The 15,542-nt window shown below is 36.2% G+C and overlaps 1 protein-coding gene across 7 annotated transcripts in view; it reads left to right on the top strand.

The window, feature by feature from the left end:
• The window catches only part of LOC105231164 (slowpoke-binding protein), an 85,280-nt gene that overhangs the window by 18,343 nt on the left and 51,395 nt on the right, over positions 1-15,542 (top strand). For 6 of the 7 annotated variants that reach the window (XR_007423160.1, XM_049459715.1, XM_049459709.1 and 3 more), the window contains exon 1: positions 12,157-12,219. Coding sequence is in view for 1 of the 7 variants with exons in the window: in XM_049459722.1 (XP_049315679.1) it covers positions 12,175-12,219 (45 nt within the window). In the remaining 6 variants the exon portion in view is untranslated. Of the gene's footprint in view, positions 1-12,142; positions 12,220-15,542 lie in introns of those variants that run through there. The other variant, XM_049459722.1, reaches the window with a different exon arrangement.

Raw genomic sequence — 15,542 nt, 5'->3', positions numbered from 1 at the left:
CCAGTAGTAGTCAATATGCCATTCACGTCACGCAGCTCAAAGAACTACGACATCAACAAAAATACTATGACACTTGAGTTAGAATTGGCCAATACTGAAATTAATTTCACTACCAACACACAGAACACACGCATACAAGCGAATAAATAAGCAAACACTGCTTGGCTTGAAAAGAGCACTCGGCATAATTTCGAAAGCAGGTGCGGCTTGACAAACGTGTGCGGCAAATAACAAACAAACAAAACGAATAAATACAAGCAACAGCAAAAACATTAGAAAAGGGAAAAGGAAAAGGATTTTTGCGCTTTTCCGCCTTCTTTTTGCCTTTCTAAGTTGATTTGGAAAATTCAGTTAGCTTAGCTTTGTGGCAGGAAATGGTCTAAACGGGAGCCTTTTAAGTGGCAGCTCAGCTGGTTTGTGTATAAATTGTGGGCGTTTTCTCTGTTTATTGTAGACGGTGTATAACTGTTAAGCACAACGGCGAGCAGTGGGGAAAAACGTCACTAATGTCCTCTGTGTGCATAAGACTGGTCACTTAGCAGTTTACGATATTGATTTAGCCGCGTCAACTGCACAAAAAAAAAACAGAAAGTAAGTGAATTGCCAATGTGTATGTTTGTTCAATAGCTTTGCGGAAATTGACAGTTTTATTGAATTTCTGTGTTTTCATTAATCAATTAAACCAACCACTAGCACACAAACAAATACAAAGCACAAACGCATTTTGTCGCTTTGATGAAGACAAATAGTGGGGAGAATTTGTAAAATCGTGAAAAACGGCAGAGATTGCAATGTATTGTTCATGAAGCCAATTTATAAAAGCCAGTTAGTTTTTAACAAGCAAAAACAACAATATGTGAAGAGCGTAAAATACGCCAAAGAATTTTTTATCAAAAATTGCTCAATCAATCATCGATACTAAACGAATTTTGCTCACAAAAAAATTATTTTAGCAGTGCTGTCATAGGCAGAGATATAAAAATATCTTTAAAACGCTTTTTATATCAGCTTGTAAAAATAAAAATTATTATAATTCTATAAAAAGAACTCACTGCTGCTACTACTTATATGTACATATGTGGCTTTATACAAACATACTCGTATAAGCGTACTTATCAACGCTTAGCTGTCAAGCACAGGCGTTTGAAATATTGACAACCAAATATAATAGACAAAATATGCAAAAATCTTCTATTTATATATGCGTGGAATTTACACCCGTGGCCACGCAAACTTCACCAATATACTATACTTTCTTAAATATTTTTCAGGGCTTTTTCGTTCGTTCGGGATTTTTTTCAGTTTGGCTTTTTTTATGTTTTTAGTAAGCAGAAGTAAATTAAATTATTTTATCTAATTATAATTATAGTTTTTAACTTATTACGTTTAATGAATAAGACACAAATTAGCTTTTCTCTGCTTATAAAAGAGGTCTAAAAGTGATACACCGACTAAATTTCCTGTTTCATTTAAAAAAAATAAAATAAAATATTAATTTCAATTATAGTGTAAATGAAATGAAATTTAAAAAAAAAAAAAATTAAAAATATAATTTTTTCAAATATCTCCTTTCAGCTTTTTTTGTCTTTATTTTGTGCTTTATAAAAAGAGTTTCAGTAATCGAATTTAGTTCAAATATGCGCCGTTTCGTTAGAAAATCTGTTTCCATCAAGAGGGAAAGTTCATAATACCCCCTCGTAGATGCCCCCTCCCCTCGGACAGCCACTGTTTACAAACCTCTTTTAAGTTCAACTTTACACCAACAAGGGCGTAATAAATTGGCACTATGTTCGGGCTACATGGTGGATGCGATAAAACCTCCCATCCGAGCTCCCGTAGCTTCTGACAAGTCATCAATGAAGTGTGTGTTCTGGCGTTGTCCTGGAGGAACACTACACCCTTCCTGTTGGCCAATTCTGGACGCTTCTGGTCGATCGCCTGCTTCAAATGGTCCAGTTGTTCGCAGTAGATGGTAGAATTAAGCCCCTGGTCATATGGGAGCAACTCATAGTGGATGATTCCCTACCAATCCCACCAAACACACAGCAAAACCTTCCTGGCCGTCAATCCCGGCTTGGCCACTGTTTGGGACGATTCATCAGCCTTCGACTATGACCGTTTGCGCTTGTTATTGTCGTGTGCGATCCATTTTTCGGCGCCAGTCATCATCCGCTTCAAAAATGGGTCGAGTCTGTTCCGTTTCAGCAGCATATCGCAGGCTTTGATTCGATCCAGAAGCTTTTCTTCGTCAAATCATGCGGCACCCAAACATTAAGCATTTTTATGTATCCATTTCAAAACCATCTGCAAAGGGTTTTGAAAAGACTCCCATCTTCTGCGCGATGTCACGAGATGTTTTCCATGATTTGTGTCGTTTTCACCCGCTCTGAATCGTCGAAACCATTCCTCCGCAGTTCAAAGTGATAGAGTACCATCCCCCAAAACATCATTAATCTCACGGAACGTTTCTATAGCGGATTTGCCTTTAAAATAGCGCGAATTTCGGCGTTAGCGAACTCCATGTCTACACGTCTATAACTGTTGAACGCAATATCCAAACTAATCATACATAGCGTCTTTTTGTAAGTTATATCAAGATCTTTCAAAGATGTATAGTACAGCCAGATACGAGTTCTGTAGCGCTTTGTACATAGCCGCGAAATTCAAAAGACAAAAAGGCGGAAGGAAGATATTTATGTATATACATATATGGTATACACTCCGAAAATGACACACTAGAGTGCCGTCACATTGCTTAAAATTTCAAGAATTCTCTTAAATAAAGCAGGTCCTAAAATGCAAAACAACGTATCATCAAAAAAATCAATATTGAGTTTTTTATTGCTCACAATTCACCACACCATATTACATATACTATACATACATAAAATTTTAGGCTTCCGCTATCAGTTATACCCAATACATAACCATATTATAAACAAAACTCAAATTTTCTTTCAATGAGAGTGGTTTCTATTATATTGTTTTTCTTTCACCTGTAAACTTATAAAAAGTGATGTTACGTTAGTTTGCATTTTAGGCGACGATATTTACATATACATATGTATATCTCTATCTGTATAATATATCAAAACTTTATTGGTCTAAACTTCCATGCATTTGTGCGCTCAAACTATTAACTTTATGTAAATTGATCTGCACAAAACTTTGTTCACCCAAAACACAAGAATTTATTGAAACTAAATGGAAATATCATGCAATATTTATTTGCGCTTTTGGTATATAAAAACTTTAATGCGTGATTGAAATTGATTTTTCTCTTCTAAGCACGGAGAAGCACTAAAAATTAATTTACTTTAGAAAGCGAATAATGTTATATTCAATTAGTTACTAGACTTGAGCAGTGAAACAAGGTGAGAAACAAATGTTGAGCATCAATATTCAAACTTCATTTAATTAATTTTTAAAAAGATTGCAGCAAAATTCACAAATATCAGCCACTACAGAAAAACAAAAACAAAACATTTTAATAGGCCAAAAATAATTTTTAAAATTTTCTGTTGCATTACATAGCAATTTAGTAATTAATTAAATTATTTTCGTATTTAAATGAAATGAAATGAGATTTTGTCTCCCTAACACAATGAAAATTAATTGCTTACATTTCACCACTTTCTTATGTTGTCATTCCACTCTCTAAATACCGTTTTTATTGGCGCCCGTACTTAATGACCTCTTTTATAAATAATTACTGTTTATTTATTATTAAGCGCTAATTGTATTTGCGTAGATATATAAATACTTGGCAGTACGCAGAATTCCCACAAAACTAATTTGCATGCAGAAACGCTGCACTGACTGAAAATGGAATTTAAAAGAAAAAAATTAAGAACTCGGTCAAAAAAAAGTTTATAATTAGATTCAGAATATATTAAGTTTGCCATGGAGTATGTATGTGACAACCAGAAAGTGTCTTTGGAGACTTTGTATATAATTAATCAGCGTGACCAGCTGTCTGGGATTGGTTGTTGCTGTAATGGCTACGTAATCCCCGTTTGGATGGGAAGGATTAGATAAGCCCAGGAAAAGTGCTGTTTCGACGGGGTCGGACAAGAGGAGGAAGGGTGTCAGATGAGTAAGGTTAGTAGAGCATGCACAGAGGTGGCTAGTGTAAGCGGAGACTTATTGCATATTGGATATATGTTTCATATGTCTATTCTGGATAAGTAGGAGTAAAACCTGCTATAGTATCCACAACGAAGCTGCGCTCTCTCGTTTCTCTTGGCAACTCGAGCTCTTCGTCTGCGATGGTTGCTAGATTGACTCCAAGTACGCCGTTCACCCAAGGTGAGTTGGTGAAGATTTTAATGGCACCACCGAAAATGGCGGTCAGAGCTTGTCGGAAGTTAATTTCATCCGAAGTCTGGTTGCCGGCCAGCCGATTACCTTGTATGTTGCCAACAACGATTGTTTGTCTTGTCAGTCGGAATCTTAACGCCATCGACTGCAATATTAAGGTCAAGTCTCTACTTCTTCGTCCAGTTTATGGTCGCTGTGGATTTAGTGAGGGAAAGCGTTAAGTTCCGTTCAGCGAGAAAGTGAGAAAGGTCGGATAGATAGAAATTCCCTCTGGTGATTACGGGATTTAAAGATGTAGGAATTCAATTCGCAGGCGGTTCTACCTTACCGGAATAGACCCGGTTTTTAACCGACAAAGGACTGTTATTTCGGAGATGCAACACTCATGTCCGTCAGACCTTATGTATATACGAAAACTAGTCCCACAGTTTTTTACATGTCGATCTAAAATTTTCCACAAGTCTTTTTCTTTTAGAAGAAAAATAAAACATGCCATTCTAAAACTAAGAAAAATCGTTATCCATGCATATTAATCTTAAGATTAAATCTTAATTAAAGTGTCTCAATAACAATCTCACAATCCAATCTCTCAATAAACGTCAACTGGTCGTAATAAATACGGATAATAGAGAGAAAATCGTGCCCAGTAACAAATCCTTAACACATAAATATATATTTTATAGCACATACTTTACAATCTTTCCTTTCTTTGCGATAAATGCCACTTTTGCTCCACTTTTATGCCATTTTCCTTACACCACAACAACAGAGTATATAAAAATCACTATAATAATCAGCTAAGAATCAATAAGCTCTGCAGCTGCACCACCAATGGAAATGCAATCACCTGTCTCTTGTTAACCACCATCAGCCAGCTTTAGTCCAATTAAAAATATAACCTTATTGCCCCCTACTCATTAACTCGTTCGACTTAGTGCAATCGACTCACTTGCCAACCGCCGCCTATATTTAGCATGTATACATATCAGCTTATAGTGTGTGTGTACATAAGCGAAAAACTTTCTACCAACATAGCTACCACTACACAGTTGGCGACAATATAGAGCACGTTGCATTTGTAACGAATCCCACCAGTTGAACGGCAAATGATTTTGCAAAATTTCTGCAACGTTGCGACATTCGTCTGGGGAATTTCATAGAGCCGCACAAAGAGCTGAAATGTAGACGAGGGGGTGTGGGTGACAACAAGTGGTAAAGGCTTAACTTCTCCCTCTGATTTTATGCACCTGTGACACAATTTCCGCGCCTCTATGAAATTCTCGCTTTTATTTTTACTGCGGCTATCCCCTACCGCTCTTTTGTTTCATTTCGTTTCAAGCAATCAATTTTATTGATTGGATTTCACTCGTTCAATACTGTTAAGCCTGTGAACAGTGTGCGTCCATGGTTAGGTGAGGTAGGGTTATCAAAAATATACATTCAAATATATGTATGTTTATGTAGATATGTATAGAGCACAGCTTAGCTAAGGGCTCCATGAGAAGAGTGAAACCTGGACAGCTTTAAAATAAGGCTACAGAGGAAAATATGCATTTACTATAAATATATAAAGCATATTCTTCTATAGCCTCGTTATAAGGGGGGCTCTCTGGCCGCTTCTCTGGATCATGGTTTTCAGTGTTCTTCTGGAAATAATTGAGGAAGTCGGCTACCAGCTGATTGCCTACGCAGACTATGTAGTTCTCATGTTTGGGGAAAAATTTCTGAATACCGTGTGCGAGGTAGCTCAAAGTTACTTTAGTATCGTAAGCAACTCGGTTGCTAAAAATGATCTCTCCAAAAACCCTAGCAAGACCGAATTGAATTTATTTACTAGGACATACCAAACTCCGGAGGCGTATCTTCCATTAAGAGGGGAACGCGTCTTCAGCCTACTGACTAATCCTAGACAGAAAGCTTTTCTGGAAACGCAACATCCAGAAAAGAACGAGAAAATCATGCTTGCCCTTTACTGCTGTAGGTAAGCCATTGGGAAAAGGTGAGGTCTCTCACCAAAGATAGCTGTTTGGCTGTATGAAACCATATTCCTTGGATGGTAAAAGACACTTGAAAAAAAAATGTTCACAAAAAATTTCAAAAAATGTTCAAATGGCTGCTCTCATCAGTATTTAAATATCTTTCTGCGTATAGGTCCGGTGAACATAGCCACAAACTACCCCCACATTCAGAGAATCTGGGTACGTAAAAAACTGCCAGCCTCGTAACTCTGGAATCCTCAGAAACATTGATTTCAATCCGAAATAGTTAGATTACGAGGCCGCCGAACCTAGCCACAGCTGCCGCTTTTCTGCTCTTAAGCAAGAGAAGTATGGGAGGGTAAGGACTAGCTGGAGGAGAGAGCGTTTTTACGGATGGATCAAAGCTTACTTAAAGTTTTAGGCTTCAGCGTCCTTCAGGCGAAAGTGGCTGTCACAAAGGTAGCAGTAGATCTACTGCTGGTACTAGTTTGGATACCTGGCTCCAGCAGTATTGCAGGAAGCTATAAGGCTGAAGAGCTATGGACAGATAATTTAGTTTCAATAACTGCGGAATGGAACGGGTAGGAGCTCCGCTAACATCTTGTATTTCACAACTAGACTTTTGGCCTCAGACCAAATCAGCAAGTGCTTGTCGACTACCAGCAGCTGAGAAGTCGCAAAGCTTTTCTAGAGTAAATCTAAGTAAATCGCTACCCTTTCGGAAAGGTCCACCTTTAATCGTTCGTTCTAACTGCACACTAATAAATTTCAGTATCCTCTTACCTCCCACTATATTTTTAGCTGATGTAACTATACGCTCGACTTGTCACTTGGTAATCAGTAATAACATTTTCGAACCCCAACACAAAATTGCTTCCTGAAATGTCTTTTCTGTTGAAAATATTCACCGAAATTTGCTTAGGTCCTCCTAAGAATTGCAAACCACAACTAATGTCAGTTGAATAATCAAAAATATGCTGAGTTTTCCCAGAAATAATGCGTAGTTCTATATATAACTTGCTCATATGATATTATGACATTTTCCGCACACTGCCAAGGAGTATGCACACTTCACCTACAACAAGCGCCTGAACTTTCTGCCCAACCAGCAGCAAATTACGGGTGTTAAATAACAATAAAGTGCAGAAACGTTTAATATTTAACCTTTAAATACAAGTCCTAAAGTTATGTTATTACATTACGCTTATTTCTGTTCGTATGGGTGTAAATAATGTGCAAAATACTCTAAGTGGAAAATATAACGGCAGTTACATTTTAATTTATGGTTGCAGGGGATGTAAGCAGTTATGTTTGCACACTTCAGGTGCAAATACTTTACGAGAATCGCAAATGTTGCGCTGAATTAAATGACCTCTGCACGGAACAGAACATAATTTGCAGAAAATTTACTGCAATGTTACCAACAGCATAACATTACACTGTAGCCTGGTTTGGTTAATAAGGTCACTGCTAGTCATAGCTGTCAAAGAGGAACACAGAAATTAAATATTTCTGAGGGATATTCTTTATTTCTGAATATTGTAGACACAAAAAAATCTAATTTCAAGAGAGTTTTTCAAAATCAAATTATGTTTGGAGTTGTAGATATTTCGCTGACTAGGTATCCGAACTGGTTCGGCAAGTTAGGGAAGCATAAGCGTGCTTTTCTTTAAGCTGCCTTTTTCAAAACGACACACTCGAGTTCTATTCGACCGATTTATCAGATTCTTTTTTTTGAGAAATTCTTTTTATAGTTTTTTCTATATCTGGTACTATCCATATCCCCAAATTTGAGTTTTTACTATTTTTAAAAAATTCAAAACTGCCAAAATATGCGCGCAATTTTTTTTATGCAGTCGCCAGTTCTTGAAAATTTTTTTCTATCTTTCAACAGAACCAGACATTGCTATATTATTCTAGTTTAACATTTTTTTAATATTTTTTTTTTGTTGTTGCTGGGAGATTGAAATTATTTACTACAGCATGTAAATTACCAACAAATATTTTTGAATAATTATATTTTTCCTATTGAAAGTGTAAGCTCAAAGTTAATTTTAGCTCCTACCAGCACTCCGCGACATCAACTTGCACAAAAACTTTAACCCTAAAATATCTTCGTGTTTGTATGTATGTTTCTTAATAACTATTAAGTTTTGCATATTGCAGTTTTTTGGCTTTATACACTGAAAGTTTTTTCCACAACTTGAGTGCATTTCGATTTATTGCGCCAACAATTAACCCGGGCGTATACTTAACCGTGTTGCCAAGAAAATTACCAAACGCCGCCATAGCAGCTGTGTTGATTGCCTTCTTGCCTACTACAGATATGCGCACCCACGGCACGGACTTACTTGGAGAGATACCATTTTTTGCGTCGTGCAGATGTTCAACTTTCGTAAAAGCATATCGAAAGTTAGACAAATAAGTATTTAAGTACATAAGTATGTAAGTGAACGCAAAGTGTGCTGGTATTTGGAGCATATTTGACTTTGTGCTCACTTCTTTAATGCCTTGAGTTTTACTCCATTTTTAGATACTTTAAGCACTTGAAGTGTTTTGCGGAAGTTAAATTTAATGAGAAATGAATTTTCATTAAGAAAGACAATTTTTAATTGAGAAAAAAGATTTTTAAGCTTTTGCTTGGAACTTTCTCTTCATGCAAAATTTGAATTGTGTAGTAGCGGTTGAAATGCAAATATACCATATTAGCAGGTAGAGGTGCTGCTTAAATACATATATTTCCTAAAAATAGTAAAATCCGTTTTACTTTTACTTTTTGTGAACTTTTGCTTTGCAATTAAAATTGTGCATCTTCCTTTGGCACACATTTCAGTCAGCAACTTGCCGCTAGTCAACTCAGTGCTTTTATTCTGCATTGTTGTTGGAGTTTTCATTTATTTTATGTTTGCTTTGTATTTTAATGTGTAGTTGCGAATTTGCCTGTGGAGTGCTTTTTATTTGAGCGCGCATCCTCAGGCAGCACTTAAAACATGAAAATTTCTCAAAACTTGCCACCAAAATTAAATTGCGATTTTTTGAGGCGAATGGCGACATTAAAATAAGATAAAAGTAAAGTTTAAGAAATTTAGCACTAAACAAAAAAAATATATATACTTGTATATACCCGTCACAAATACAAAGTATTCCATACAAGAACTTTCATCGGTCAGTTGGTATGACAGCTATATGCTATAATGACACGATTTGAACCATTTCTTCACAGATTGCTTCAATGTCTTAAACAATATCGCACACAAAACTCCATCAAAATATCTGGTAAAATGAAAAAGTTTTCTATACAAGCACTTTATTCTGACTGTTCAGCTTGTATGACAGCTATATGCTATAGTGGCCCGAAGTGAACAGTTTGTTCACATATTATAGCATTGCCTTGGACAATAAACCATACAAAATTTTGTGAAGATATCTTGTCAAATGAAAATGTTTTCAATACAAGCACTTTATTCCGATCGTACAGTTTGTATGGCAGCCATATGATACAGTGATTCGTTTCGACAAATGAGCAGCTTTTTGGTAAGAAAATGACGGGTGAGGGCTTAATTCATATATATATATACATATATATACAGACGGGCGGACATACAAGCATCTCTACATCGACTTAGCTCATCACGGATATTATTTATATACATACTTTATGAAGTCTTGGAAGCTTCCTTTGGCATTTTCAACGTGGCAGACTACTATTTTATATTTCAACATTTAAGTGTTTCCAAGTAAAAAGTTTAAAAATAACTCAACCAAATTCCACAACATTTTTGCCATCGCAACTTTGTCCCTCATCCGTAAACAGAAATATAGTAAAGCCGCTAGTACTTCAATTTGTCACGAGTCATCTAACAAATTAACAGAATTTGCGATAACACATAAATTTCACACCAATTCTCCTTATACGCCAGCTTAAGACAGCTTTCTTTCTCGTCAAAATCGCAGCAAAAAAAATCAGTTGGCGGCAAACGCAAGACTGTCTGTGACTTGAAATTGAAGCGCCACCAAAGTTGTCTGAGGTTTTGGTGTCGTCCAATGCAATAATAATATTATGACTGCTAATAACGGCAAAAACAACAAAATTACTGAGGAAGAAGATACATATATAGTATATAACATACATATGTATAAGAAGACTTTATTGCCACATTTGAGTAGCAGATATATACTAACTTACGCAAATAGAAAAATTCAAAAGAAAATCCACTGTGAGCTTTGGTAATGCTAATACGATTACGTTAAGCTGTGAAGCGGCTACATTAGAAACTCAAATATACGTCATATATGCACATATACATATGTGATACATAGATTTTCATATATCAACAACTGTATACACATTAAAACATATTATTTTGCAAGAATTTTTTTACATTTCGATTTCTTATTTGGATTTATGTGCAAACATTCGACATTCGCATCACTTAATTTTTGTTTTTATTGTTTGTGCTGCGTTTAAATAAAAAGAAAATCACATTTAAGTCGTAGATGCTAAAAAGTTGCTCATACGCCATGGGCGGCATTGTCCATTGCATGTGAATTGTATTGTAAAGAACCTTTTCTGCTGTCGATATTATGCAAGATGCTGATCAGGAGGCTGAAAACACTTTCTCTGAGGCGTTTGTGGAAATTATAACGGTAATGCAGAATTATAGCCTCATAAAGCTAACAATAAGGAAACTATATTGTTTATTTTGTAACATATACAAAAATATCAGCAAATAAATCTAGTGTGAAAATTTCTAAGGCACGATAAATATGCACATTTTATGCTTTTAAAATACATTACCTAATAAAATATACTACTGTCAACTTTTCAACTAATAAAATAAAAATATTTTACATACTTTATTAGCATTTCCCATTATAACACAGATTTGCGCCAGCATAACGCCGTGCAAATGACAAAACAGCATACAAATTTTCCCCAAAAAATTACTCCAACGCACGTCTTAGACTCAATTATCTCCAAGTTATTACTTTAACACCATTTTACTGGTGACTTTGATAAACCGCAAATAATTCGCGCAAATTTGCCAAGAATCTCTACGCTCAAAAATGCCACGTTGAAAGCTGCAAATAACGCAAATACGCCTAAACTTCAGCGATAAACAGCACTAACGCCTTCGCCGCAGACATATTTATTACTTAAAAGTAATCATAACATTTTGACAGGCATCACCGAATGGCGGAATGGCGTTTTGTGTAGGCTTTGCGAAAATGTCAAAAGTTTACTGCCATTCGATTCCCAATAATCCCACGGGCTGCTGCCGCCACAGTGGAAATCAAGCAGTGCGTGTGCGTGTGCCAACAAGTTGGGGTGACAAATGATAGCAACGAACTGTGCCGCAATTACAAGCAATTCTCTTAAATTGAGTCACATTGCAAGGCATGTGGGCGTCTGCTCATGACTGCCGTTGGCGCTACGCCTCCACATATTGTGATTTGTGTGGGTGTGAAATGTAAAGAGCGCTGCTTTGTAGGTGCTTTAAAAGCGTGTTAACGTAAATAAGAATTATGGCGAAAATAGCTTAAAAATAAAAATTTAAATCAAATTTAATGTACGCATAAATTTTATTAAGATTTGGTTTTAATTTTTGGCATTTTTAGGTTGTTTACTTTCTTAAATTTATGGTACGAAGTTTTAAAGAAAAGTTATGCATTGTATTACATTTATAAACTCATTCAGCCTTATCATGTAAATTTTGAAAACTAAAATTACCGACAGCAATGCGCATGAGCAACTAGTGAATTTATTTTGACATCAATCTGCCATAAAACATAAATAAAATAAGTTTTAAATAACGAAAATATAATTAATTTTGTCTTTCTAGATTAACTCTGTGACACAGGCGATCAAGGTGAAATGAAAGTTAATGTGAGAGAACGTGCTGAATCACACTATTGGATTGTAAGTACAAACTGTAGTTTATATACTCAATCAAACAACTTTTAATGCTAACAAAAAAGTCTAAATTTCTGAAAGGAGTTATAAAAAATATTCTACAGAACCTTCGAAATTTTAGAATTTTTATACAGAAGTTTCTAAATCTACGAAATTCCGAAAATTTCAAAAATTGTAAATAAAGTGCTCTAAAATTGTCCAAATCTCTTATCGACAAAAATGGATAGGATAGCTGTAGTTAGGTTGTTGATTAGTTTTCATTGGGGTCGATTTTTTATGAGGCGGGTCCCAACCCAGCGTACAACCCTGAGTAGGGATGGTTCGCGTTCTCATTTTGGCTCGCCTTCAAACGGATATTCTTTGGCTACCCAGAGAATACTTGGTCTAAGACCGAAAGTCGTGAGCTGCTTGAGCCACTTGCAAAAAAATCGTTTCTGGCCACTCCCAAATGAATTATGATCAGAAAACTTGCATGAACTTCAACATATGACTCCATCCTCCCAGTAAAGAAGAAGAAAGTAGTAGTTAGGTTAGTTGAGGCTTCACATCTGCACGAAGATTAATTTAGTAATAAATCTTCGGTTATTTTATTGACCTTGCGAAGGATTTCTCTAACGCAAACTGAATTATCTTCATTAAACACGAAAGCTTCGTTAATCAAATCATATCTATTAACAAAAGTGAGTTTCATCGTTTTGAATTTTACATCATAAAGGGTGCTTTTTAGGCACGTGGTTTTTAAGCAGAAAATTTAGTTTTCTTATAAAAATAAGTAATAATAAATAGTGACCGCCGCGATTGACTCGAATGAATTCTACCCCAGAATTCCAATTTTCAAATAAGTTTTGCTTAATTGGACCTTATATCAGCAAAAACACGCCACTCTTGCAAAGCGTCAATTGTCTCGGGCTTATCTGCGTATATTTAGCGACTTATCTACAAAGAGGACTAAATTCACAAAAAATATTCTAGCGGTGTTAAATAGCACGACTTGAAAGGCCACAATACAGGTCCACTCACCAAAAATTTCCTTCAATAAATTTATTGCTTTCTTGATCGTATGGTATGTAGCACTAAACTGATGAAACTTAAGGTCGTACACCTTCTAGACGTGGTACCTTCGCGGTGTTTTTCAAGGGCCGTGCTTTGCTGTATAAGGCGGGCACGTATCTTCGCTACAACAAGATAGTGATCCGAGTCGATGTTAGAACCTCGGAGCATACGCATGTCAAGGACACTGGAGACATGTCGTCCATCTATCACAACATGGTCGATCTGCTTTCGAACTTTTGGGTCTGGAGACAGCCAAGTAACTTCACGCATTTCCCTGTGCTGGAATCTAGTACTACAGACAACCATATTTGGGGTCCCTGCGATCAGCCTCAGCCTATACTTATGGAGAGGTTTCGCCATGGACCCCGAATTTTCGAACTGTTGTACCAAAGATGTCTTCTTTGGCCACCCTGGTGTTAAAATCGCCAAGTCAACATCCTCGAATTCGGGCACGAAAAAGTCGATGATAAAGGCTTTATAGTGTTGTGCCCAATAGCTTTAACTTTACATTTTTAGAGATTTTTGGAACAATGGTTCCCTCTGACATTGGAGCAAACCAAAGAGTGATATTGAGGATGTAGTGGCGTCTCCACAATAGCTTAGGGAGTATCATTACTTCAAATGCGACAATTCTGTTTGCTAACGTACTCATTCAACCAAAAATTGAGGTTCCTTGCTGAACAAAAGCTTTTTTGTCTATTGACCGAACATGTGATTCAATTGTTGGTCGCATGGTTTCAATTCTTGCTCGAGCTGGATTTTGTAAGGCCGCAAAACAAAATACCGCCGAAAAATCTTATATAAAGTGGATGGGCAAAGCGCCATTTGTTGTGCGCGATGGCGGAAGGGCTCATTCGGGTCTTGTTAGATATTCTGCTCAGCAGCAAAAACGTTTTTGGTTCGCACTGCATGGCGTTTCTGAGAGTGTGAAAAGAAATCTTGAATAATTAGGTATTATTTATAAGAAATTTCTCAATTGCCAAAGAGCACTTTACTGTTAGCTGTATTAAATAATTGTAGTAAGTTCAAAAGATAGGGAAATTGACACGCCAAAATCTTTGGAACGAATTATAAATATTTTTGAGATTTTTTTTTGTGATGATGATCTCTCATTTAGATCCCATAATGATATAATCTACGAATAAATAGACTCCTCCAAAAATAATCATAGTATTAATGTTTCGGTTTAAAACTGAAAAATTTACTTTATCCTCGCATATCTATTAAATCCAAATAAGTGTATGCTTCACGCGTCGAATTTTATCCAAAAAAATTAATACTTCATTGTTGTTTTGTTGTTGTGTGTGCGCGAAATTAATTTCAAATTTATATTTATTCGGTAATACCGAATTTGCATGCACAATGAATTTTCTAATGAATGAGAACACACAAACAACTAAATAAAGCAAACATGTACAGATAAACAGCCACAATACGTGAGGGTAAATAATTTCCATGCAAATGCAACGCGCGCGCACATTAAACACACACACACATACACAGGGGCAGATTAAATGAACAACGCTGAATAACGGCGTATTTACTCACGAGTATTACCGCCGTTGCACAGACTGGGTGCGGAAGACAAGTAAATTTGCACACATATTGGCCGCACCGCAATACACTGCTGTAGCAACAGTTATGTGCGTGTTCTTGTGGATATGTGGTTGAGTTGTTAGTTAGCTGACGACGGTATTACAGAGTTGCCGATTTGAAGGTTTATATAAATGCCAAATTTATTAAAAAGGTATATTGAATATTTCTATTTTCAACCTGAGACCATATACATTTTCGAAACATGTCATGTAGAGCAATTTCTAGTACAACTAAACAGTAATATTTTTGAGGTAAGTATTTTTATGCCTTCAGTAGGGTATATTAAGTTTGGTATGTTGTTTCTCAGATACAGAAAGAATCGTCGGAGACTCTTTAAAATATATAAATAAATAATCAACGCGGCAAACTGAGTCAATTTAGCGAGCCGCCTATTCGTTCGTCCGAGTGTATATGGTATATGCAAATTAGTACCTCAGTTTTTGAGATATCGATCTGAAATTTTGCACACGTCCTTGTCTCGCCAGGAAGCTGCTCATTTGTTGGAACAGCCGATATTGGACTACTGTAGCATATAGCTGCCATACAAACTGAACGAGCGGAATCAAGTGCTTGTATGGAAAACTCTTTCATTCAACGAGATATCGTCAAACAATTTCACATAAATTATTGGCTAAGGTAAGGCCATAATCTCAGAAGAAATAATTCAGATCGGATCACTG

Source organism: Bactrocera dorsalis, chromosome 1 (genome assembly GCF_023373825.1).
Source record: "Bactrocera dorsalis isolate Fly_Bdor chromosome 1, ASM2337382v1, whole genome shotgun sequence".
In the NCBI taxonomy this organism is placed as follows: Eukaryota; Metazoa; Arthropoda; class Insecta; order Diptera; family Tephritidae; genus Bactrocera; species Bactrocera dorsalis.
This window is presented reverse-complemented; position numbering and strand designations above follow the sequence as displayed.